This window comes from Gadus morhua, chromosome 2 (assembly GCF_902167405.1).
Source record: "Gadus morhua chromosome 2, gadMor3.0, whole genome shotgun sequence".
NCBI lineage: Eukaryota > Metazoa > Chordata > Actinopteri > Gadiformes > Gadidae > Gadus > Gadus morhua.
The window spans coordinates 6894979-6921760 of NC_044049.1; the positions used below are offsets into that span (position 1 = coordinate 6894979).

At 50.0% G+C, this 26782-nt stretch overlaps 1 protein-coding gene across 1 annotated transcript in view; it reads left to right on the forward strand.

The window, feature by feature from the left end:
* The first annotated feature begins 3870 nt into the window (after positions 1-3870).
* Positions 3871-26782, forward strand: part of LOC115538465 (shisa family member 6) — a 50413-nt gene continuing 27501 nt past the window's right edge. Inside the window, 4 exon segments of the mRNA XM_030350037.1 lie at positions 3871-4510; positions 9902-10059; positions 13861-13953; positions 14614-14682. Coding sequence (XP_030205897.1) covers positions 3957-4510; positions 9902-10059; positions 13861-13953; positions 14614-14682 — 874 coding nt within the window. The 5' untranslated portion in view covers positions 3871-3956.

Genomic DNA, 26782 nt, shown 5'->3' on the forward strand with positions numbered 1-26782 from the left:
ATTGCCAGGAGGAACCATGGATTTGAACCTGCGACCCTTCCAGCTGTCGGCCCCATTTCACTGTCGGAGCTCCCGGGCCTACAGCCAGACCTGCTATCTGCTCTCACCTGTTTCCACGGTGATTACATCACACCCCGGCAAGCCAGATGTTGCCTAAATTGATTATAAACACCTGTTACACACCAGTGACACTCACACAGAGATACACAAAGAGACATCCGCAGCCTCTTAGACATGAACACTCCCAGCGTACAGACGCATTCTGTCCATCTGAAACGTGACTGGGCAAGAACCACCAGATCAGTGATAAAGCTCTGTAGCTAAGCAACATAAACAAATAGGTCAAAGTTTCACTATTCACTATTCTGTCTGTTCTAGCGTGTTGCGGGTACCGGACTGGATGCCTGGACTCTCCTCATGGATAACCCGCCAGAACCCCTATCACCATTTTAATATGATGTGCATGTATTTACCTGTATGTCAATTGTGGCACCCATTGCACTCCTGACCATCCCTGGAAGAAGGGATCCCCTACACTGCGTTTCTTCTCAAGATTTCTTCCTTGCTGATTCAAGGGAGTTTTTTCTTGCCCGTGTGGGGGCATGGGTAAAGGGGGCTGTCACAAATATTTGGCCTGTTAAGCCCTTTGAGACTGTAATGGTGATTAAGGGCTATACAAATACAATTGAATTGAAAGTTTAAAGTTTGGCGTCGGCAGATTCTCCGGCACTGAGCTCTGCACGCCATAACGGAGGGTGCGGTGGTTGTTCCCCTGAAAGCAACGGCAGCTCTTATGCTACACCCCTATCCAGTATTCTACGGCGCTAGCGCTATCCAAGTGTCCAGTATGTTACCTTATGTCAACTATGCATAATATACCAACCTCCAGGAGAAAACGGGAGAATGAAGCAGTGTCCATCGTGAGATCCAAACCTGAGGAACGCTGGTGGGGAGGCTGGCTGGGAGACTGGATTTGAGGCTGGAGGGTAGGCATGTGGTGAGGCCGGTTGGTAAGGCTCTCTCGGGATGAGTTTGTTGTTGAGGCTGGTGACTAGGCTGGTGGTGAGGCTGGGCGGTAGGCCCAGACGTAGAGTCGACCCAGTAGAGGCTGAACGGTGTCAGCGGAGGCCAATTCCCCCCCTGCACCAGAACGGGGCCAGACATTTCTGGTTGGTGCTCTGAGCGAAGCCGAATCAAGACTCACTTGAACTCGTCATCTGAAAATAGAAACGATTTGAAAGCGACTGGATTCATGAGAGTATGTGGGCCATGATCTAAATGACTCCAGACAACGTGACAAAGGCCGCGGCGGAGAACTTGAGTGTAACCTCAAACGCGGGGTCGCTTGTTCTGCTGTAAACTTCCCGGGATGAGGGATGGCGGGGAGGGGGGGGGGGGGGGGGGGGGGGGGGGGGGGGGGAAAGAGGAGAGGCGCTGCTCTTAACTCTGGATCGTTGGGAGACATCCTTCATTCCTTTCTTCTCAGGACGACCGCGCTCATTACTGTCGGAGCGCCGTGTCGGCGTGGCTTTACCTGTCAGAGCGTTCTGCTGAGGCCAGCGAGACGCTTCCTGAGCGGTTCAACCGTAATGGACCATTCCTCTTCTGCCTCTCCTCCTCCTCCTCCCTCTCCTCCTCTCTCCTGTCTCCCCCTCCGCCTGTCTCCCCCACCATCTCACTTTCCCCCCTCCTCCCTCTCCTCCCCCTCCTCTCCGACCTCCCTCTCCTCTTCCTCTCCCCTCTCTCCCCCTCCTCATCCTCCCTCTCCCCCCGCCTCCCCCTTCCTCTCCCCCCTCCCCCACCATCTCACTTTCGTCCGACCTCCCCTCCTGTCTCCCCCACACCTCACTTTCCTCCCCTTCCCCCCCTCCTCTCCCATCTACCCTCACCCCCCCCCCCCCCCCCCCTACCCCCTCTACTCTCCACCCCCCCCCCCCCCCTCCTCTCTCCCCCCCTGTCTCCCCCCTCAGCTCAACCCACCATCTGATCTGACCGGCTGACAGCCTGAGTGCAGCGCTCGTTGGCCGGCTCTGTCTGGTGCACATCACTGAGGAGGAGATCTCTCCCTCAGAGTCCTCTTGTCATATTACCTTCACATTAACGCCTGACTTACACGCGCTCCGTCACACACACACGCCGCTCCGTCGCGCACGCCAGTCCGTCACACACACGCCAGTCCGTCTCAGCGGCTGACGGCTGTGAAGGGTGAAATCTTTAGAGGTGCTTTGCACAGCCTTGTTTTCTGTTCTTAGAGGTGCGGCGGTGGAACCGGTTCAGTCCGGTCCCGGGGGACGGATCAGTGGCAGTCTCACTTGGGGGGGCTTCTCAGGCCTGCATCAGACTGACCCCCCCCCCTTCCCGTACCCCACCGTCCACCGACCTCCACAGTCAGTAAGATGCATCCCCTCTAACATACTGTAGTCTTAAGTCTCAAAACTACAGTATGTTAGTCTAAACCTTTCCTCATATTAGGCTCAGCCCTACGCATTTTTGTCTAAACCGTACGACATGTTAATCTCAACTCTATAGCAGGTTAGTCTGTGTTATTTTATTCAAAGGTTAGTCTCAGTTTATAATGTTTCACACCAAGGCTCTATAGGCAGCCACAATTCAAGTACGGCTTGACGTGCATACAAACACACACACACGCACACGCACACAGACACACACAGACAGTCTAAATCACGAGAGTTAATGAGGAGGTGACTATAGATGTGCAGCGTCGCGTGAGTTGACACCATCAATGGCGGGAGCTTATAGTGCTTGTCGACGCAGCTCCCGGTTCGTATCGAGCGGTCGCGCGGCGGATAATTAACCCCAAGTACCTGGAGTGGTGACGTAGGCCGCTCCTGTTGTGGGCGGGGGGAGCTAGGAGGAGGAGAAGGAGGGGTGAGGAGCAGCGCAAGAGGTCCTGCCCAGTACCAAGCGGCTTCTTTGATTCCGCGGCAGAGCTCGCGGTCTCCGGTCTCCGGTGCTGGTTAGTGTCGCACGGTAAGAACTTCTCTTTACTGCTCTGTAGTGTTTAGGCAACGCGAGTTAAGGGTCCTGAACACGGGACACTAGGCTGGAACCACACGCGCACTTCTCTTATTTTTGACTTTATTGTTGAGCCAGTAGAATAACGATGGAAAAGCAGAGAAATTAATCTATCAAGTCATTACTACAGTGTTAAAGGTCCTACAGTGCTCGTTGCGATACTATTTTTCGAGAGCGTTGCGCGTTCGCTGCCAGGTCCAGACTCCCTGTCCTCAGGTCGCTCTCCGTGGTTCTGAACCTCTGAACCACCCCATGACGCTCGTCTATCTCCGGTGAACGGCGAGCCCACCGTACCGCCAGACTAAACCGTATGGATCCGACCCTGGGGGGTTAGCGGCGCCTTTGAGCGGGTCCACCGCACCCCAGGGTTGCGTTTTGTTACGCAGCCTTAATTTACTTCTGCTGAATGTTTCACCTCCGCAGGACGGCCGAAAACGAGACGCTGACTCCTCGGCGACTTGGGAGGGAAAACGCCAAATAACCGGACACAAAAAGAAAAAAAAAAAACACTTCCACGGCAAGCGCAAAGTTTGGTACGGACGGAGGATGGAGACGCGCGAGAGGCGCCCTGCTGTGATCGGAGCGGAGCGCATCCTCGCGCATGACCAGGGCGTGACGCGCTGACCGACCTGCCGGCGACGGCGGGAGAGGGGGGGCAATCTGCGATCATGAACTCCATCAAAGTGACAAGAAGATCGAGAGGAGCACGGGTTTGCTGAGAGGTGGAGGAGTTGGAGAACCAGTAGCCAAGAGAGAGAGGGAGCGAGAGAGAGCGAGAGAGAGAGAGAGAGAGAGAGAGAGAGAGAGAGAGAGAGAGAGAGAGAGAGAGAGAGAGAGAGAGAGAGAGAGAGAGAGAGAGAGAGAGAGAGAGAGAGAGAGAGAGAGAGAGAGAGAGGGCACGGGGTCGCGTCACGAAGACCATGGGGATAAAACATCTTCTCCTGCTCCTGGTCTACTTGGACCCGCTCCACGTGCTGTGTGCCGCTGCGAACAAGAGAACCAAGCCGGCCCCCAAGCGGACCGCACGGCCCCGGGAGGTGAACAGCACCGGCGGGCCGGGCGCCCCCGCCCCGGGCCGGATCCGGGTCACCCAGGTGCAGGCTCCGGCGGTCGGAGCGCACGACACGTGCTTGGGCTACTATGACGTGAGTGGACAGCTGGACAAGGAGTTCGAGTGCAACAACACGGACCACCGCTACTGCTGCGGCAGCTGCTTCCTGCGCTTCTGCTGCGCAGACCAGGGGAAGCGCCTCGAGCAGAAGTACTGCACGAACTACAACACTCCAGACTGGATAAAGACCCAGCCTCCCTCCCCCGCGCCCACGGGGGACACGTACGACCCGGAGCTAGACCAGACCAACACCACGGTGTACATCTCGTGCGGCGTGGTGGCGCTCGTCATAGCCATCGGGATCGGCGCCAAAGTTGCCTACGACAAGGCGACCAAACCGCCGCAGGAGATGAACGTCCACAGGTAGAGAAATTACGACCTGCTTGTAAAGTCTTAATTGTTCTCCTCATGTCGCTGCTTCCCTCGGCTCCTCTCCCTGCGCGTGTCATTTATGTTTTAGGGCAATCAGTACAACGTTAAGTCATTTAAATAAGTGCGCTAGACTGGAGAAATGAGCACGTTGCATTTGAGCAAATCAAAGTTTCACTGTTCATAATCATCCTCATGCAAAGCAGAAAACAAGAAAATAATAAAGATCAAAGTTATTCTAATAAGGACATTCCTATCAGGGAACTACATCTATAAAATATGACAACGGCATGTTTTTTTAAATGTTTCAGCAAAAATATATAATCTCCATTTGATATCTGAATTTTTTTCCGGCAGAAGACACAAACGTATACGCACACGCACCATCGACCACTCAATCCAATCTGTCGAAGATGTTTGTGTATCTTTTTGTGTGTGGGGGGAGGGGGGGGGGGGGGGGGGGGGGGGTTGTGTGTGACCAGGTCTGAAGTGTTTGGATGGTGAGACGACCACATTGGGATGACTCCTAAGCTGTCTCTACCCGCTGAGAGGTATCTGAAATGTGAGCGTGAGGAATCAGCAGTGATCCGTTCACTGGGACATGCAGGCCGTCAGCCGCTCTAGAAGGTCCATCTCCCGCCTCCACCCTAACGCTCCTTGAGCCTTAGGGCGAGCCCCCACCTGAAACACTGCAGCACCTCACAGTACCGCGGATTGAACCGCAGGACAACCTGTTGTGGTAGGAACTGGAGTAAATCCTGTTGACCTACAGTGCCATGTTAGGAACTGGAGTAAATCCTGTTGACCTACAGTGCAATGTTAGGAACTGGATTAAATCCTGTGCAATGTTAGGAACCAGAGTGAAACCTGTTAAAATGCTATAAGCTAGAGTAAATCCTTTGAACTGCTGTGCAATGTTATAGGAACTGGAGTAAATCCTGCTAAACGGCAGTACAATGTTAAGAACTGGAGTAAATCCTGTTGAACTCCAGTGCAATGTTAGGAACTGGAGTTAATCCTGTTAAAATCCTAGAAACTAGAGTAAAATCCTTTGAACTGCAGTGCAATGTTAAGAACTGGAGTAAAACCTGTTGAACTGCAGTATATCGTCCAGAATGCTGCATACTGTAAACTAGGACAGACGGATCTATGTACGCATTTTGTGTGTGTGTGTGTGTGTGTGTGTGTGTGTGTGTTTGTGTGTGTGTGTGTGTGTGTGTGTGTGTGTGTGTGTGTGTGTGTGTGTGTGTGTGTGCGCGTGTGTGAATTATTTTGTCTGTGTGTGTGTGTGTTCGTTTTTGTGTACGTGTGTCTGTGTGCTGGCAAGTTTGTGAAGTATGAGGATCTGTGTGTCCTATATTTTGTATATGGTGGTATTCCAAGGAGATGGGTGCGGCGTCATCTCCTGATTGGACCAATCGTCTTCAGACCGCCTGAAGTGGGTCGCAGGGAGGTGTAGCATAGCATACGGTGGCTCAGTGTAGCATATCGCAGTGTATAGCGTAGCTTGACCTACAGGACATGGTTAAGCCTAAGAACATTGGAAAACATTGATCCTTGAGTCTTAGAGCCATGAGGTATTCCTAGCCTACTATCACATTTTAAGTGGGTCCCCTTTTTTTTCATGGGCGGTGAAACATGGCTGTTTAGGCTTTCACCAAGGCCCGCCCTCTTCCTAGGATCAGATTGAAAGGTTACCTGGGTACCCAAAACAGCCGGTAACCGGTGACTCATGCAGTAGCACCCGTTAACACGTAGAGCGCAATTTGAGTCCATATTGTATCCTATCCTATGTTCTTGAACCAGCTTTTATGTAGAGATTTGGCCCTGAATTAATACACAGCACTGCTTAGTTACCCACTACATCCCCCTTCACCCAAAATAAGTTATTTCAGGGTTTGGTTTTCCTTTAATATAAAGCATTCAAGTCATATTGTATTCTCTAAAGGGGTCAGCTGAGTGGAGCTCCAACATGTTGAGGCTCTCTCTAACCAAGCACTGGGGCAGGGGCGTGTCATAGGGGGGCTGGGGTCTTGTGATTGGTCACCCTGTGTGCTACATAAAAGCAATCAGCCAGTTTGAAGGATTTCAAATCTGACAGAATATGATTGAATGTTACAATTGTAAAACACACAATTATTCATTTTTTCTATTTCTATTAGTTTGTGGACTAATGATTAGAGGAAATATTTCCCGTTTGTCAATTTGTAATTTTGTGAAGCATATATGCTGGACATTATTCTACAAAGTTAGCCTGGATCTGAACACATTGCTAGCAGTAGTGACGTGTCTTCGCTGGGGCGCTCTGCCCAGAGACACCCTTTAATTTCCCCATGTCATCGTCCACCAAGCAGAAAGGCACTGGGTTCAATCCCTGTTGTCTACATGTGGGCAACCTAGGCAAGATGTCTCAACCACTCCCTGGTCCTTAGTCACCTGTATCAAAATTACATTTCACTTTGGATGAAAGTTCTAGCTTGATGACTTAATAGTTACTAGAACACAATGTTCAATGTGTGATGTTTGCTGGGAGTATTTCAATAGTTTGGTTTGGGGGAATCGTCCACTGTGGGGTGACTAGCTGGCAGACTAGCTAGCTGGCAGGCTACCTTGCTAGCTGGCTAGATGTATGGCAGGCTCGCTGGGCACGTGGAGCCATCCAGAGATAAATGGGTCACGTATAAACTCGCCTCTACACCCCAGCAGATCCAGCGGCCTTGTTTCATTACATTATAATTGGATCCGAAATGGAGGCGCGGGACTAATTTGTTCTGAGGCTGATGGAAGCTTATGAGGCTGATTGTTTCTCTTACCTGTCTGGTCAGCCTTCATTATGGAACAGAGATAACTAAGCGGTAGCTGAGAAAGACCTGGAGCTAACAAGCTGGCCTGGGAGAGGACATCAGCCGCGGTTCATCTCTAATGAACAGTCAGGTCAATACAAATGTTGGTATGTTTAAAATGTCTTCCCTGAGGGGTTAATCACAGCCTTTGTGTTCAGAGGAGGATGGTATGGTATCCTGACATAATCCTTTGTCTTATTATTGTTTTCAAAATTACTCTTTCGTTAATAGTCCTAGAATTAATGAAGGGAATTCATTCTGATCTATCTTTCTATTTGCTATTTAATAATTGAGACACTTTTGTCCAAAGGGATTCACAGTAAACCACCATCTACTGCCTGTAACCACACCACCGCGTTATTGAACCAGGTGAAAACGGTTGGCGATTCCCGTTGGAGGTGGCTCCCGTCCTGACAGAAAACATTCACCAATTAGTTTGGCGGCGAAACATGGACCCCCTGAGATTGTTTGAGGGGTCCGGAACGACAAGGTGTAATAGCCCCTGACCTCCCTGGTGGGCAGCAGTGTATATCCCCAGGCCGGGACCTTACTGGAAGGCAGGAGTGTAATTACCCCAGATAGGGACCTAACTTGTGGGCAGTAGTGTAATTACCCCAGGTAGGGACCTTACATGTGGGCAGTAGTGTGATTATCCCAGGTAGGGACCTTACTAGTGGGCAGTAGTGTAATTACCCCAGGCCGGGACCTTCCTGGTGAGAAGTAGGAAGGGAGGCACCCCAGCCTTCATCTCCCAGAACGATATCACAACCAGGCCATGGAGCGTTTAAATGGACCACGACCTCAGAATAGATAGAGGCCAGGGGAGAGGCTGTGGAGAGAGATACAGAGATACAGATCTGTCAAGAGAGGCATAGAGAGGGTGAGAGTTCTCCTGACCTTCTTATTCCCAGTGACCATTCATCCATAGTGATGTCGTCCCTGATGTTGTTGGTCTTCTACAGTGACATCATTGGTCTGTAAGATGTCGTTGGTTTGAGGCGATGGAAAGTGACGTGGTGGAACATGAAATCAGCCTCAGTTGACACACTCTCTTCCAGAGCGAATCAGCTCCTGTGGGGATGTTTCAGGTGTAGGATTTGTGAAAGTGTTTTTGGGGCGGACCCACGTAGTCTCGGCCGTGACCTTCAGAAGGGGGAAGAGTCTGGAGACAGAGATTTGAGAGCATATCGACCGGCCAGCAGTGCGGTCACGGTGCTGCTGGCCAGACGGGCACTTTGTTCTCAGATTGCAGGAGACGGGAGGGGTCGGGCGACGGGGGGAGAATGGTCACACAATGGGAGGAAAATGACCAGAAACTCAAGTGTGAAAAACACAAAAGACCTCTTCAGAGTTCTAATGTCGGGTGGAAAACTCGACTTTCTTTCAATTGTCCTGTGTGGCGAATCAAATATTGCATGTCATGAAGCAAATTAGACCTAGTTTAGGAAGCCAAAGAAACCGCAGAAAGATTTGGCATTTTTCGGTTGAGCTTACAAGAAACTTCGGAGCATAAAACACAAAAGACCTCTTCAGAGTCATCCGTCAGGAGGAAACTTGACTTTCATTCTCCTGTTTTACAAATCACAGCTATCATGTTTCAAGATAGCTGTGAAGACGTAGCATAAAAAACTAAAACAATTACACAGCAGAATTTTTATGTGGCATTTTATTTGAAGAGCGGATACCAAGATGTATCTCTAGTTAGCTGGTTTTTGTTGACTGTTTTGAGAAGTTAACTATCTTTCAACACAAGTTTTTTTTCTAACTAGGGTTTAATGTTTTAATAACATGTTCTTTATCTTGTATCTTTGGGTATTATTGAATACTTGCAAATTAGAATTGAACTTAATAGGTCTCATGTTTACACTAATCTTTTAACATGTTCTAATACACATGTTTAACTCATCTTTTAATAAGGGGTTTGTGCTGACTGGTGTTTAACTAATATTTTAATGAGACGTCCTTGCCTACCAATGTTTTATTAACCTCTTTTAGCTCCAGATTAGGCTGGAACACTTTTAAACCAGGTCACTGTCGCCTGGGATGGAAATAAAATAATAAATGTCTAACGTGTGCTCATTTTACCAGGCAGCTATCCTACTTAAACTGCCGATACATACACTGCATTTTCCTCATGAAAATACTCAGTTGTAGAGGAGTGAACTTTACCTTTGACATTGAAAAATAGATACAAATATAGATGCTGGTATGTCTATATACTGTACACACAATATGAGTCTGGTCAAAGTTATTGCAACACATTTTGTTTGATTCAAAATTGAACCGCAGTTGTGAAGTGTAATACGTTTAGTTTGGTTGCTTATTATTCTTACCGCCAAAATAAAAGTGCTACTGGTACTGTTTGTTCAGATACTTTAAGGTGACCTATCTGAGTTGGCACTGGCTCTATATGGTTTGGCCTCCCTGCTTCGCTACACTCAAGTATAAATCGAGCTGAAGGTACAGCTAAATAAATCACCTAATACTTTACTTTTGGAGACTCTCATAAAACTTCTTGCTTCTCTGTTGTTTATATCTCCAGAGCACTTGCAGACATTTTGCGGCAACAAGGAACCAATCCGACGTCTCTGCATGAACATGAGAACATGGCAGAGTTGGAAGACTCGTCTAAAGACGAAACACCTGTGAGGAACTTCAAGAACCACTACACACCTGTCCATAGCCACGCCCCAAACCATGGTAAGTACACCTGCATAAAAGCCACGCTCCAAACCCTCTCAGTGCACCTGTTCATAGCCACGCCCCCTACCCGCTGTGTACACTTTTCCATTGCCAGGTCCCAACCATACTGAGTACATCTGTATACAGCCACTCCCCCTACATCACTAAGTACAGCTGTCCATAGCCACGGCCCACCTAATCACTCGGTAAACCTGTCCAAAGTCACGCCCCTTACTCCACTGAGTACACCTTTGCATAGCCACGCCTCCTACCTCACTGAGTATACCTGTCAACTGCCACGCCCCCTACCTCACTGAGTACACCTGGCCTGCAACCACACCCCCTAACACACTAGGTTCTCCTCTCCATAGCCGCGCCCCATATTTCGCTAGGTACACCTGTGCCAACCTCATTGAGTATTCCTTTACCTGGCCACACCCCCTATCTCGCTGAGGTAGCTTGTCCAAAGTGACGCCCCCCTTCTTCACTGAGTACACCTGTCCCCACATGGGCAACACAACCAAAAGAGGGGTTAAAGGACTCATTGACCTTCATTTCCCCCCTACTTGACTCACAGTGTGTGGTGCTGCCTCCTCCGTCCTCAATAAGACTGGAATCCTCTCCAAGTTGAGCCCTGCGTATGAGGGCCGCTGGGCTGTGACCGACGCCTGCTGAACTAGATGGACAAGGCGTGTAATAGGAGAGTATTATTCATATGTTCGCAGTGCTAAGCTGAAGATACGGAGAGGGTGTGCCAGCTGCGGGAAGGGTCCCATCCCGCATTCCACGGGGCGTCCGATTGGTCGACTAATCTCTGGCTAAAAACGTGACATAGGATGAGATGCGAGCGAACGTGTCGCCGGGCGGACGCGTGTCTTTGTCTTGGGATATTTCCGTCCTGCAGGCGCCGGATTGGCTGGTAGGCGGCGTGCTTGGGGGATGGGGGCTTTATAAGTGTCCCAGTATGGTGTCCCAGATTCAGACTCTGAGCTGCACTCTGGTGTCAACCAGTACCCTATACACACGCACGCACGCCATGCGCACACATGCACACATGCACAATTGCAAACACATTCACAAACACACATTCACTCATGCATGGACTCAACCTTACACACATGGACCCACACCCATACATACACACATTCCTGCCCTTAAACATGAAAAGACACAAAATCCCACACTGCAGCTACTGTCTCAGTAAGCGGTCCTTTCAAGATAAAATCCTCTCTTTCCACCCGGACTGTCCTTTGTTAATGCAAGCCTGGGTCGTTCCTTTGTTGCTAGTCTGGTATGAAGCAACATGATGTTCCTCATAGCTAAACTGCAGTCAGATGCGACTGGATCACCTGACCCACCGCTGAACTTTAGCATTCGAACGGTCAATAAATACCAGCAACACCCTGCGAGCAGACACAAGAGCTGGATGTTTCCCTCGGACTGAAGGCCAAGTCCAGATTCATGGTCTTGGTAACGAGCCTCCGAGACGTTTGGCCTTCGCTCTCTCCGACCGCTCCTCGTTCAGACGTCTGGCTGGATTTGTAGCGTCTGGAAGGGGATGAGCAGGACGACCTTCAGGAGATCGCTTGAAAAAAGAGATGAAGCTCAAAAAAACGAAGCAGCTGCAGATGCTTTGAAAAGAGGCGAACTGGAGATGAAGGCTGTGTCGTACCGTCGGACATTAATCACATCGTGTCCGGTGAGAGTGAAGAGTCAATATGTAAGATAAAAAAAATGACATAAAACAGGTTGTCAAGGTTATTATTGACTCAGCCGTTTACAGGATATGGATCGTTTTTTGTTCAGGTAGAAATGCCAAGACCCCATCTTCCTGTCCCCCTTCTGGAATTGAAAGCATTCATCGGGCAGACCGGTTGACACGTCAGACGTTCCCGAATGTCACTAACTGTTCAATCGGTCCATCTTTGACAGACAGTTTTATTAAGTTGTAAAAACCGAAGCCTGAGTCAGATGACTTCTGTTAGTGAGATCAGGGTGTTGCTCATTTATATACAAAGTTGACAAATTATGTAAAAATGAAATGTATAAATGCAGGCTTTAAACTTAATTGGTCAGGGTTTTCTGTACAGAATAATGTTTGTTAATTTCAAAGAGTACTAAGGAAAACATCGAACAGTGCATGGTTTGGAGTGACCAACATGTGTAATAAGATCAGTTAACCATAAACTATAAACTATTAACAAGCTCCATTAATTATGAATCGGGCCGATATATTGCATTGGCAGAGCGTTCAAAGTGGCTTACAGCTGCCTTCAACATCTAATTAGACTGAGACAGATAATGTGGTCTTATTAAGGACTGTCCTCATTCCTCAGTACCGGGCCCCAGAGGAGCAGAGGGGCCCAGAGGCCCCTAGGAGCTGACTACTAGTCCAAATGTTTTATCTGGTAAACGAGCGACAACAATACCATCCGGGTTTGGGAGCTCAATCTGGGGTCCCTCTGATGATGATGAGGAGGAGGAGGAGTTTGATGGTGGAGGAGACCCCCGGTGTATCGACTCCTTTTCATCTTTAACCGTGGCTGACACCCAGATAATTAACTCGTTGGGACAGGTTGACACCCAGAGTATCAGCTCGTTAATAACACCCAGAGTATCAACACGTTAGGATGGGACACAGCTAAGGTTTTAAATGGACACCGCCCTCAGTGTGTGAGTGTTATATTACCGGCAATGGGTGAATGGGTGAACGTGCTTAGCGATGTCAACTGTTTGGAAAAGCGTAAGGTTCTAATGAAACATACCAATGTCTAGAAGCCGTCCAAGCTTTGCGTCCTACTATTAGTTATTCATTGTGGAAGGAGATGCATCATGGGTCACCTGGCTGTGAATTGTTTTTCATGTGTCTGTAATCTGGCTGTGAATGAAGTTGTCTGACCGCTGTTAGTGCATCTTGATGCTGTTTTGTTAAAAGCTTTCAAGATGCACAAGGACACATTTGGAGTCGGTAAAGACCTTGACCTGCTCTTAGATGGGGAGAGAGTGTGGGGGAGGGAGAGAGCGAGAGAGAGAGAAAGAGAGAGAGAGAGTGAGAGAGAGAGGGGAAGTAGGGGGAAAAGAAAAAAAGGTCATAGGGAGTAGAGGGAAGAGCGGGCCAGAACATGAGGGAGGACAGTGTAAACATGCAGTTGGGTTTATTGTGTGAAGGTCAAGTTGTTCCCAGAAGACTCCTGAGAGTTGGTGTCTTCACACCAGGCCGTGTCTGACCAGCTGCTGACCCTCTCAGCTCTACTCTCAATCAAGCTGAGAGACCATAAACCCCCACCACCACCACCCCACCACCCCGTCTTTTATTTTCATTTACTGGGCTATGGCGATAGAATTAGGCTGCCTGTTTATTTATTTAGTTGTCCGATACGTATGCGTCTCAGGTTACATGAATCGATGTTGCAGATCAATACCGTGTCCATCAGGGGAAAGCCGGAGTTGGTTATTAATGTTGCAACAAGTCGCATTTCTTACTGAAGGTATATTAACGCTGTGTAAGGTTAGGGAAGGTTGACTTCCTTAAAGTCGATTAAAGCTGTGTTATGTACAAGTAAATTAAGATTGCGCTAGGTTAGGGCAGTAGGTTGCATATATACGCATTTCTTACTGCAGGTAAACTAGGGTTGCAGCTTGCTGCTGCCCGTTGCGGCTGATATGCTCCAGGTGTGTGTGTGTGTGTGTGTGTGTGTGTGTGTGTGTGTGTGTGTGTGTGTGTGTGTGTGTGTGTGTGTGTGTGTGTGTGTGTGTGTGTGTGTGTGTGTGTGTGTGTGTGTGGTTGTGTTGACGTATGTTGTGTGTTCTCTCTCGTAGGGCACTATGGCAAGGAGGCGTTGCGCGGGGCCCCGGACATGCACAACTTTATTTCTTCGGGCTTTGTGACGCTCGGACGGGGCCACCTGAAAGGTGAACAGGAAGTGACATCATGATTTAATGAAGGTTATGACTGCAGTATTAATGCTTACACAGAAAGCCTGAGTGCATAACGCAATGTGTTATACATCTGACAAAGTGTATGATATATATAATTTTTCACAAAAGACAAATTAACTACATATTAATGTATGTATTTCAAAGTAATAACTATATTCCTGATAAGTAGAGATCAGTTATCTGTAAACATTTGTGAAAAAAGCCAGGCTGCCACACATGACGAGATGAAAGATGAATCCCCGTTCTGGGTCATAGTTATCTCCTAGCTTCTTCAACAATTGATACGTATATGATCACTTAGAGGTCACTGGGGCTATTGCTAAACATTAAATGAAGCTAAATGAGCAACATCTTAAAGGTCCCATGACATGCCACCAGGTGTGGTGTGAATAGCCGTTACAAGCTGTTCGGAAATCTGCCCCTTATGACATCCCAGGTGGGCGTGTCCACCTAGCTTGTAACGGCTAATCACACCACACCTGGTGGCATGCCATGGGACCTTTAACTAAGGCATAGAGTGAAGCGGGGTTTGGTTTTAATCCCTGTAAATCTGTTAGTGAACTAGTCAGTTAACCAGTGTGTAAATCAGACTGGTCGGTGAACCAGTGCTTCTGTGCTTGTGTCTCTCCACAGCACAGCACTCGGTGGATGACCTGGGCCATATGTCGTGGCAGGGCGACCCAGATGCCCCCATCTCCTACGGTAAGTACCCTAACCCAGGGGGGTTGGGGGGGGGGTTGAGTCTGGGGTTGGGGTGGGTTGGGGTTGCAGATGGCGGAGGTGGGGGTTGAGGAAGGGCAAGTTGGGGAGCTGTCAGGTTAGAGATGAGAGTGCAGGGAGGGTGTGTATGTATGGGGGTGGAATGAGGGGGACGGGGGGGGGTGGAGGATTTGGGGCCACTGTCAGGGAAGCGACTGGGTCAGGTGAAGACCCAGCTGGGGAGGGGATAAGGTTCCTTGCGGGGCGGTAGTCTGGGTTCTCTGCTTGGTCCTGATAAGGGTGCGTTTGAGCGTCACGATGCGTCTACGGGGCTCAGAGTGGCTGGAGGTGATAACCACAGCCCGCGGTCCACAGCCCGCTAGCTCCCGCAGAGTGTTTGCTCGCGTAGCAGGTGAGCCTCCTGCTCCGGGGTTCGTTTGCTGCAGGCGAGCAAACGAAAAAATAATGAGCCATTCCATCCGCCTTCTGCATACACTAAACACGCTAGCTGAGTTAGAGAGGACTACCGTGCTAGCGCTGGAGTGCACGCCGTTGCAACGGTTATAAGCATCAATAGCATTAGCAAGCACCCGAAGGTGGCAGCGTGCCAGTTTACCACCCCCTCTCCACCTAAAGTCCCCAGCAAGGTAAGTACCTGTTTTAACACAATCGCACAATACTGTGGACAAACAAAACAACACAAAACTCAATACAGCCAGAATATCCGTACCGTGCAGATAAGCTGTACGCTGAAAGCGCCGGGGATACGCCCTTGTACATTTCTATGCGTGCGCCTTCGCCGGTCGCTGTGTGGTGCTCAAAAGTGTCAGAGGACGGGGTGAGTCTCCGGCGTCTCCACCGCCCCCAGAGTCTGGGTGATATCGCTGCGCGGCAGCAGCAGCAGCGGTCGCGTCGCATCCCCGCTCCGGCGCGCTCGGCTGGGCAGGAGGAGGCGCGTGCGGGGGGCTGCCCGGGCCCTGTCGTATCCTAGTTTAGCAGCTGGCTGTCTGAGTGCTCTCCATGCACTCTGCGTGCACTCCCCTGCCTGTCACGGCCAGACGGACAGATGCGCGCCCTGTCACCCTCTCCCGACCGTGCACTCCTTGCCCTTGCCTTTTTTTCGCTCTTGGATCCCGGGGTACACACGGGTCGTATTTCACGGCGCGGCGGACGCCCCCCCTGGGGTCTGACAGGGGGCCGCTCGGTGGCACATGTGCTCGTGATTGACAGGGTGGTCCGCGGCTGGATATTGGATTGAGACTTTCTGTCTGGAAATGAACGTCTGTGGGAGAATGTTTCTCAATATTGGTTTTTGGGGGCAAACTAATAAATAAAACACGCTCTGGTACTTTTGCGGTCAACGATATTTTCAATTATGCTTGACAAAGAATAATATTAAGAATAGGACCTGCTCTGGTAGCCCTTAACCGAATTTCTGAAATGTAGGATATTTTCTTGTTACTTATGACAGAATTCTGCATCCAATCATGAAGCAACAAAAATATTAGAACTCTGACAACCGATTGGATTAGGAGCACTTTCACTTACTGTAGTACTACTTCTCTTCTCTATTCTACTTCCCTGTGGAATATTGCTCTGAATTCTACTTCTCTGTGGAGTATTGTTCTGTATTCTACTTCTCTGTGGAGTATTGTTCTGTGTACTTCTCTGTTCTGTAGTTTTGTTCTGTGTACTTCTCTGTTCTGCAGTATTGTTCTGTGTACTATTTCTGTCTGGAAGCGTTACTGAAAAGGCGATAGATCCGTCTGATTTGGGGGGGGGGGAGAGGGAGGGGGAGAGAGGGAGGGGAGAGAGAGGGAGAGACAGAGGAGCAGAAGGCAGCTGTCGTATCTTCTCCGTCCTCCATGATGGATCAAGCGAGGCTCCGGTTTCCTGGCTGCTAGTGGCCGACCTGACAGCAGCCAGGCAGCTCCTCCTGAGACTAGACCTACTGCTCCGTCGGTTAAACACAGAACCATGGATCCATCATCTGGGGCGGAGAGAGTTAGAGGCATAGTGGATAGGGGGTTCCACTCCATGCTGTAAGGGTTCTGGGTTTAGTCCCCGGTGTCCATAGTTTAAATAAAGGAAACTTAGAGCAAGACGCCCCCCTAACCCTTACCTGCTACTTATGCTGGGTGCACACTACAGAATAATTGGGCAGATTTTTATGCCTGATTTCCCCTCGCCCACTCTGGTCAGCCAGAGTGGGGGGGAGGGGGGGTGACCCCGATGATGCAGGCAAGCCACGTTAGGCAATTGGGAGCCATGCCAACTTAACGCAATACCAATAATCATTAAGAAGTCATAACAGAAGCCATGGCAACAAAAGCAAAAGAGGGATGGTCTTCTCAAATTGAGCAGCAGCTTGTGGCGCAAAAAATATAGATTAGAAAAAGCCAGCATAGCTAGTCATCTGCCATGCTTGTTTACACTAAAGTCACGTTTTTCATGTAGAAATCTGTCAAAATATCTCGTCACATTTGTTTTCAAATGCAGGAAGAACTCGCATTGGACTAAATAATCAATAATGGAGCAAATCATAAATAGTACCACCATACCGTCGAAAAAAACATCTTTCAGTACTTTTTCCACTTGCTTGGCATGGCTTGGCTGTAATCTATGTCAGGAATCAGTCTTATGGAGCCCCTTAACATTTCTCAGCCTTTACTGGCCTGCAGATACATGGTGGGATCAATGAGATGGAGGAATAAATGGTGAATACTCAGCAGATACCCTGCATCCGTCTTCTGGAGCGGACGGGCTCCGCACCGCGTTCTGAAGCGGCGGGTGTCAGTGAAATGTGTGTGTGTGGCACGGTGGCGGTCGCCGTGTTAACCATGTGATTCATGGATCTATAATTTGTGAGCACTTAACCTGGTGAGAGAACGTCCTCAATGGCGGATAATGTATGGTGTGTGCAACCTCTCTCTCCTCTCTCTGGCTCGGTGTCTCTCGACCAGCTCTCTGGATGGGAGTCTGCAGGATCCCTCTCTCGCTCTCGCTCTCTCGCTCTCTCGCTCTCTCGCTCTCTCTCGCTCTCTCTCTCGCTCTCGCTCTCGCTAGCTAGCGCCGTGTCTCTCTACCTTCTCCCCGGCAGAAATGCGCAGAATCTGAGGTTTAAATGATTCCACCTTTGTGCGCTCGTCCACAATCTGTCACATATCCTGTGTACAAAACACGTCCACCTCCTCAGGGTGTTCGCATCTATTACACCTCTCCTTCTGTCCTCTCTGCTGTCTCCTTCTGTCCTCCCTCCTCCTCTCTTCTCTCTCTTCCTCTTCTATCAGCTCTCCTCCTCTCCCATCCCTCTGTTTCTCTCTCCCCCCCCCTCCACTCTCCTCCTGCTCACTATCCTTCCTCCTCTCTCCTCCTCCTCCTCCTCTCCCCCCTCCACTCTCCTCCTGCTCACTATCCTTCCTCCTCTCTCCTCCTCCTCCTCCTCTCCCCCCTCCACTCTCCTCCTGCTCCCTATCCTTCCTCCTCCTCCTCCTCTCCCCCCTCCACTCTCCTCCTGCTCTCTATCCTTCCTCCTCTCTCCTCCCTCGTCTCCTCGTCTCCTCCTCCTCTCCCCCCCTCCACTCTCCTCCTGCTCACTATCCTACCTCCTCTCTCCTCCTCCTCCTCCTCCCCCCCTCCACTCTCCTCCTGTACCCTATCCTTCCTCCTCTCTCCTCTTCCCCTTCTCTCCTCCTCCTCTTCTCCCCCCTCCACTCTCCTCCTGCTCCCTATCCTTACCCCTCACTCCTCCCTCCTCTTCCCCCTCTCTCCTCCTCCTCCTCCTCCCCCCCTCTCACAGCCTGTAGCGTCCATCTTGATTAATTACGAGTTGCCCCCCCCCCATCCCCCCCAAATGTTCTCCTCCTGAGGGAGATGCCCCCCTCCCCACCTCCTCCTCTCTGCTCCTTCGTAAGGTGACCTTGTCTTAGTGGGACACTCGGTAACCTCCACCACCTCCTCCCTACACAACCACCAGCTCCACCAACACCCCCCGGGACACCACAATGTGTTTGGTGACAGAAAAGGGGGGAGAGAGAGATGGGGGGGAGGGAGAGAAAGGGGGAAAGTGAGGTGAAGAGGGAGTAAGTTTGGGGCCTGGTGGAAAGATGAGAAGATACTGAAAGGCATACAGGAGAGGGAGAGAGGGAGAGAGGGAGAAAGAAGAGATGGGAAGGGGGGAGTAATGGAAAGGGAGAGGGAGATGGAAAGAGGGAGAGATTGAGGCGAGTGGTAGACTGAGAGGGGAGGAGAGAGAGAGATGCAGAAAGAAAGAGAGTGAGAGAAAGAAAGAAAGAGGGTGAGGAGGGAGGGATAAGAAAGAGTGAGGGTGGGCAGGAAGTGGAAGGTTAAAGTAAACTAGGCTGCTATCATTTGTTCAGTTTGTCGCTGGTCTCCGCACTTCCCAGTGGCTCCTCCTCTTTCTCACTCTCTGCGGTGGTGAATTTGTTAGGGTAACACCACTGTTAACCACCGGCATGCAAATAAAGCTCCAGGTGTTTGAATAGGTGTCACAAGGTGAGGGTTAGTGTTAGGACATTGATGTTAACTACTGTTGTGTTAATAAAACGGTGTTTGAATCGCTGCCATAACAGCAATAGAGGCCATTAAGGAGGTTGAGGACATCTCGGGAGCGTCATTTTATTTCAGCTACAAATCTTCTTCTGGCCGGCCGAGTCTCTCTCTCCCCGCTTTCATTTCCGGTGGACCCCGACTCCGGGCTCCCCCGGCTGGGTAAACCCGGTGCCGCGCCCCCCCCCCCCCCGCCCCAGTCTGATTGCATGCCGTAGCTTTACCAGGACGTCGCACTGTCGTGTAGTGGAGACGGATGGCTCGGTTATAGCGTGTAATGGGGCTATCCGTCTGGCGTTACTGTCCCAGGGTCTACGAGCTCCAGCCCAACTTCCTCCCGACGCGCCAGTGGACGCCGGTTATGGAGATGTATGACGGCAACACTAACAAGCAGAGGGCAGACAGAACCATGTCGACGTGTTGGAAGCCTCTCCTAATGTCTGGGCCCACTGTTGTCCTGTCGAGGATGGGGAGGGGAAACAGGGGAGGGTCTGACCTGGGGGGAGACGTTTGGATGGCTGTGAACGGACGTGATCGCAGCCCCTGTGGGTTGTCGATGGATCGAGTATCGATGAATGACAAAAGGAAATGATGGCCACAATTTCGAAGATGCCTTTAAAACAGCTTGCTGTAATCTCTTTTTGAAGCAGTCGTTATGATCTCTTACGAACAGCTTGCCGCTTGAATCCACTGAAAGCCGTGCCGCTTCTGTCGGCCGCAGGAACACTCCTCTAGGTTTCCTTCTCTCTTGTTGTCTCTTCTTTCACGCTCTCTTGCTCTTTCTCACTCCTCCCTCGCTTCTCCCTTCTCGCGCTCGCCCTAAACACACAAATATCCAATGACACACAAACACGCACGCACGCACTCACAACAAACACTGCTTAGTGCTCTGTGCCGGCCTGTCACACTCGTTTCCATCCAACACTATAATCACATCGGAAGGGTGGACCAGTGCAGAAACACTAGGGGGTGTGTGTGTGTGTGTGTGTGTGTGTGTGTGTGTGTGTGTGTGTGTGTGTGTGGTTTTATTTAGACAATTTCCACTGAACATTGAAGCACTTAATTTTCAGTACACACACGCAAGCACGCACGCGCGCGCACACACACACAGATTAACATGATATTGATAAATGATGGCTTTGTGTCTGCCTACCTCGACTACATAGCTAAAGTGCATGACTAGGAGTCTGCATTGCTCGCTGTCTGACCCCATGGTGGAGATCGAGAGCATGAGGGTGACGGCGTTAGTGTGAAGTGTGACAAGCGATGAGTGCTAAACTGTCGTGTGTGAACGCAACGGCGGCGGAGTGGATAGCATCCTGGCAGCCATGTTGAATCTTGCTCATCTGGATCCAGCTGTCAGGTGACCTGAATCAGGGAAGGCTCTGAGGAGCAGAACACGGCAGAGCTCTCTCCAGAGAGCCGGCGCCAGCGGTTAGCAGTTGGTGGTTGGCTTTTAGCACGATGCTAATGGCTAAGCTTAACGCGAGGGATAATGGATTCGCCTGGAGCGTTTAGGGAAACGGACACACACCTGGGCGCCATCACACACACACTAGAATATGCACACAGGTAAACACACCTGATCAGACACACATGATCACACACAGAACACACACACCGATCAACACCCACACATATACACACATAGAGAACGAGATACACACCCGGGCATCACAGACTGAAATGCACACCTGATCACACACACTCAAATAGGCACACAGGTACACCACGGCGTCATCACACACACACACACACACACACACATGCACACAAGATACACACACACTCATGCGTATACATATTGACACACAAAGGAGCACAAACTGAAAAAAACCACACGCAGGCACACAGTAATCAAGTGCTTTCCATACATGCAAATACCCAATGCCATGCAAATTCACACACACACACACACACACACACACACACACACACACACACACACACACACACACACACACACACACACACACACACACACACACACACACACACACACACACACGGATAGCTCTAAAAGCCCCCCCCCCCCTCCACACACACACCACTCAGACCCATAATGCACCAGGTGAGTGGGTTCCACCTGGTACATTATGGGTCTGAGTGCCTCTCTTACAATGATCGTCATCTCTCAGACGTCACCTCCACCATTCCTCTGGCTGGAGTGGATGCTTCTAGCTACCTCTCTGCTATCCCGCCAACATATATATACCACAGAGGCATATATAAACCAAAGCCTTTATATATGCCTCTGTGCGCTAAACGCTTACAGCTAACCTTCTCCCTCTCAGATTCAATCATCTCATGTGCATAACTACCTCTCTGCTAATGACTAATAAGCTTTCATAATGAAACCTCTACTGAATATCTACTAAAAGCTAAGCCCCAATCCTTGATATCTGGCTTTTTTGCAAACTGCTAAAAGCAAACCTGACCCTTGATATATATGGCTCTTTCTGCTAACCCTCTAAGTGCTAACTTCTCTTTTAGTTCTTCTGGGAGCAGAGTTCAGTTGCGGGTCCACTGACCCCAACCCAACTAAAGAACACTTCATGCAGGTCAACCAACTTCGCCTGTCAATTACCCACAGGTCGTTAGCCGCCAGCCAATCCAGGGTCGGATGGACTCCAAATACTGCAAGGGGTGGCTTTTATTTTGTTAACCAGGAAATATCGTCTCTGTTGCGAACCGCAGACACTCTGATATATTTTGTTTGGGCTTTAGTCGACAGCACAAGCAATAACCTGCAGATGGGAAAGTATAACCCCAGCAATGGCTGCTGGGTGTTTTGGAAGACGAGAGCTTATTATGAGATAGGATGAGAATCGACACGGAGATGCAGCGAGCGAGAGGAAGTTCGTAAAACGCGGCAATACGAGTAATAAGACGGAGGGGGAGAGCGAGGGAGACATAGGAGGAGAGAGAGGGAGGTGACTGTTTTTAATGGTGGTAGAAGGAGGGCCACAATTAGGGTGTAGCGGGAGGTATCTGTCACCCTAGCCGCGTCGGGGGCCGCGGACTCTGTTCCTGCTCGTTAAAATAAGACAGCAGCTGAATCTCGGCTCCTAATATCCGGAGGGGGTGGGCCCAGCTGGAGCGAGGGGGAGCCGATCCTGTTAGCGCTGGGATGGGAACCGCGGGGTCGCTCTCCCGCGCCGCGGGGCGGACGCTGGGACGACCCGGCTAGCCCGCGCACCGCCGCGGACCCGGCCACGCCTTTATTGTTCCGTTGGATCGCGGAAAGTGTGCGTGATGTCATCGGTGCTCTGTCTGTGTACTCATTAAAAAAGTAAAGGGGGGAGATGGGTTAGGGGGGAGGAGGGAGAGAGGAGATGGGTGAAGGGGGAGGAGGGAGGAGAGAGAGGGGAGGGGTGAAGGGGGAGGAGGGAGGAGGGAGAGGAGATGGGTGAAGGGGGAGGAGGGAGGAGAGAGAGAGGAGGAGGATGGGTGAGGGGGGGGCGGTGGGGGATGAGGCATGGTTGAGGGGAGAGGTTGTGGGGAGGGCGGAGAGAGGAGGGAGAGAGATGAAGGAGGCTTTACGGTTTACTGTGATGATGCGCAGCGCTATCTTATCTGATGCAGCGTGTCATCGGCGTGCGGCAAAACGACGGCTCAATCGAACAGGTTCACCCCCGTCGCCTCCCCGAGGCCACTCGGGCCACATGGGGGAAGGAGGCGGAGGGGGGGGAGGGGGGGGGATGCTTTCTGCGCCTGGCGCAGAAAGCATCATCTGCCTCCTCCTCCAGTGCTCCAAGACGCGAGTAGGGGGGAGGGAGGGGGAGGAGAAGGGGGAGAGAGGGGGAGGACCCGCCGGCGACTCTCCACTGTGAGACTAATTGAACCCGCGGTTCGGAGCGAGCCCCAGGGGCCGACGGGGTGGGGGGGGGGGGCCTCTGTTTACATCGAAGCGTGACGGAGGCGAAGGAGGGAACGTCTCCGGATGCCGGCGGGGTCACATGACTTGGCGTGGCGGCGTGGCAGCGAGGCGCCCGCCGGGGCAGCCTGTCGGCGTCTGTCACGCGAGGTTATTTTCGGAGGACGGATGAAAAAAACCCCAAACTGTCCTCAGATCCATCAGGAGGGGCAGAACTGGGCCACAGAGGACGGATCGGGGGTTCTGGAACGCGCCGTACTGCGGATCACGGCGACGCGATCAAACAGGCCCACTTTATATACCGCCCTCACCCTCACCCTCACCCCTCTGAAGGACAGACTCCCCCCACCAGAGGGGGAGGCACTTTGAGAAGGAACACACAAAGGAACACAGAAACATCCTTAGTAGTCGAGTAGTTGATGGATTTAGTAAATAAGGGTAAGGAGATACAGATACAGTACATTGAAGTATTGGATTTGTTATTGTAACTCATTCTATTCTGGTACTGCAGTATATTTGAGTACCTCCTTATATTCTAGTTCTGAAGTGTATTCTTGTATCGCAGTATATTCTACTGCTTCATCGTATTCTAGTACTGCAATATAATGTTGTACTTCATTGTATTCTATAGTACTGCAGTATAAACCGGTGCTTCATTGTGTTATAGCACGGCAGTATATTGTAGTACTGCAAAATAATTGAGTGCTTCATTGTATTCTAGTACTGCAGTATGTTGTAGAATTCTAGTTTGCAATATAATCTAGTACTGCACACCTCATTGTACTCTAGTCCTGCAGTGTATACTAGTACCTCATTGTGTTCTAGTCCTGCAGTGTATACTAGTACCTCATTCTATTCTAGTCCTGCAGTGTATTGTAGAACTCTAGTTCTGCACTACAATGTAGTTCTTCAGTATACTCTATACACAAACAAGTGAACCGGGACATCAATAATAAGTTCTGGAGAGCTGCGCTGGCCTGGTTGCGTCGGCACGCTTCGCTACACGTGTGTAATAACCAAACAGTATCTGCGGGGCGTGAAAAAAGGAATCAATTACGCCCCACGTCAACCGTTGATAAATGTTTGCAGTTTTTCCCCGGTATGTTTTATCAGTGCATATATTTTATTATTAATATTATTATTATTATTATCTGCTTCTGGGGACCCAGGAGAGGAGCTGGGAGAGAAAGGAGAGACAGAGAGCAAAGAGGAGGGTGAGGAGAGAGTTCTTAAAGGCCCACTATGCAACTTCGGGCATTCCTTGGCTGTTTTCTTGATTTTGGCACGCACATTTCTCTACACAGCGCCCCCTACAGCTTCGTAGTAGATATTTCACAACACTGTCGTAACAACTCGTTGACGACCCTTCCCCATGCACTTCTACGCGAGCTATGTGCATTTGTTTTCAAAGAAGCCGGCGAATGCGTGGAGCCATGTCCGAAGTAGATGTTCATAAAGTGTAGGCAAGGTTATACATTTTTAAAATGGTGTATTTGTATTGCAATAAACATAAATCCATCCTTTTTTATAGTTGACGGGGAGAATTTATATCCTAGATTAGAATTGTTATATCTTAGGTTGAACAGAACAATCAGTGTAAGAGGTTTGGCCAACATAATAATCTAAATAAACAAGAACCTGGATTCGGGGATTCAGTCTGTATCTGGGGGACGAGACGGACGAACAGCAAAACACCCATGGAAACAAAGGTGTTTATATGGTTGCAACCAAGCAAGCTAGAAACATACAGGGCTCACAACAAAACGGTCGAGAAAACAATTTTTACAGGGCTCACAACAAAATGGTTGAGCAAACACATTTGTACAGAGACTATCAACATCAAGAATACCACGAAGACAAAGTTCACCCAAGGGTACTTTCAATTTCAAAAGCAAGACGGCCGAGTCGGCGTCTGATTTGCAGTCTTCTTTTTCTTTCAGTTCACGCTATTCCTAAAAAGCTTGCCCAAAGCCTCTCTGTCGGTCAGTCTCCCTTTTCTCTTCTTCTGTTCCTCCGACATTGGGTTTCTCTGTCTCTTTTTAGTCGGCTGATCTATGATGAATATAACAATCCCTTAGTTGTTTGTGTTTATATCGAGCCGGTTCCGTGTTTCGGGGTCTGTGCCGTAAAGCACCAACGCCCGGAGTTCAGAACTTTCAACGCGTGACGCTTAGCGACGATAGCCAATCAGCGTGGAGCTTGACCCGACGTCACTGACAGAGAGTAGTGACCCTTGCACAGAAGGATACGGCCGACATCTTTCTTTATTCTGGGTGGAAATAGTAACATAGTTACGCCATTAAATGCGTTTATGGAAACATTTTTAGCGAGAAATGTGCATTTTACTTTCATAATGTTCGCTCGGTAAATGTGAAGGATGTTTGGTTCGATAGTTATGACGAAGAGTGAACGCTCCGTTCACTTGCATGGACAGCGTCTCTGGTTGCTAAGCAACCTCAACGTCTTGGCGGACTATTTCTCTGCTGATCAACACTACGAATGCTGGAAACACACCAGACACACCATGTGAAGTTATTTAACCCGATTATCGTTATTTATGAGTCTTTAGCCCAAGTGAAGGAGTTCAAGTACCTCGGGGTCTTGTTCGCGAGTGAGGGTACTATGGAGCGTGAGATTGGCCGGAGAATCGGAGCAGCGGGGGCGGTATTGCGTTCGCTTTACCGCACCGTTGTTACGAGACTCTGTCCATGCAAGTGAACGGAGCGTTCACTCTTCCTCCATTGGGAGGTGTTTCAGGCACGTCCAGTGGGGAGGAGACCTCGGGGAAGACCCTGGACTAGGTGGAGACCTCGGGGAAGACCCTGGACTAGGTGGATAGATTATATCTCAACACTGGCCTAGGAATGCCTCGGGATCCCCCCGTCAGAGCTGGTCAATGTGGCCCGGGAAAGGGAAGTCTGGAGCCCCCTGCTTGAGCTGCTCCCCCCGCGACCCGACCCCGGATAAACAGATGACGATGAGATGAGATCGTTATTTATATCCGAGATTATTTAATCTAACCCGATCTAAACTCTATCATGCACCCAAACACGGCGGCGTTTGGGTTTCCTACCTCGGACTCTAGCGCAGCCACATGCGCGTTGAACCATTTTTGTGACACACAATGATCAAGCGTCAGGTTAGGCGCGTTAGCGTTATCCAACGCGAGTAACGCGGTTGGTGTGGCCGTACCATTAGTCGATTGATCCTTGATGAATGCAACAATTGCCTCGCAACTGGCTGTTTATATCTAGCCGGTGCCATGTTTGGGTGTGTGTCTGTGCCGTAAAGCATTTTCGAAACTACAATCTGACTACATTTTCGAGGATACTTCCGTTGCGTCACATCCGGATTGTGTCGGTCCGAACAGAGCAAGTTGCATATGCGCTTTTTCACTGGAGAGGCGACATGGGTAAATGACACACCCACCAATCGACCCAGAAATGGATGCAGAACCATCAGCATAACTCTCAACCTGCATACTTAATGTAATTTTGGCTAAAAAAGTTGCATAGTGGGCCTTTAAACAGAGGGTGAAATGAGTCGGTCTCTCTCTCCCTCTTTCTCTCTCTTTCTCTCTCCCCCTCCTTTCTCTTTCTCTCTCCCCCTCCTTTCTCTTTCTCTCTCTTTCTTTCTCCCCCTCCTTTCTCTTTCTCT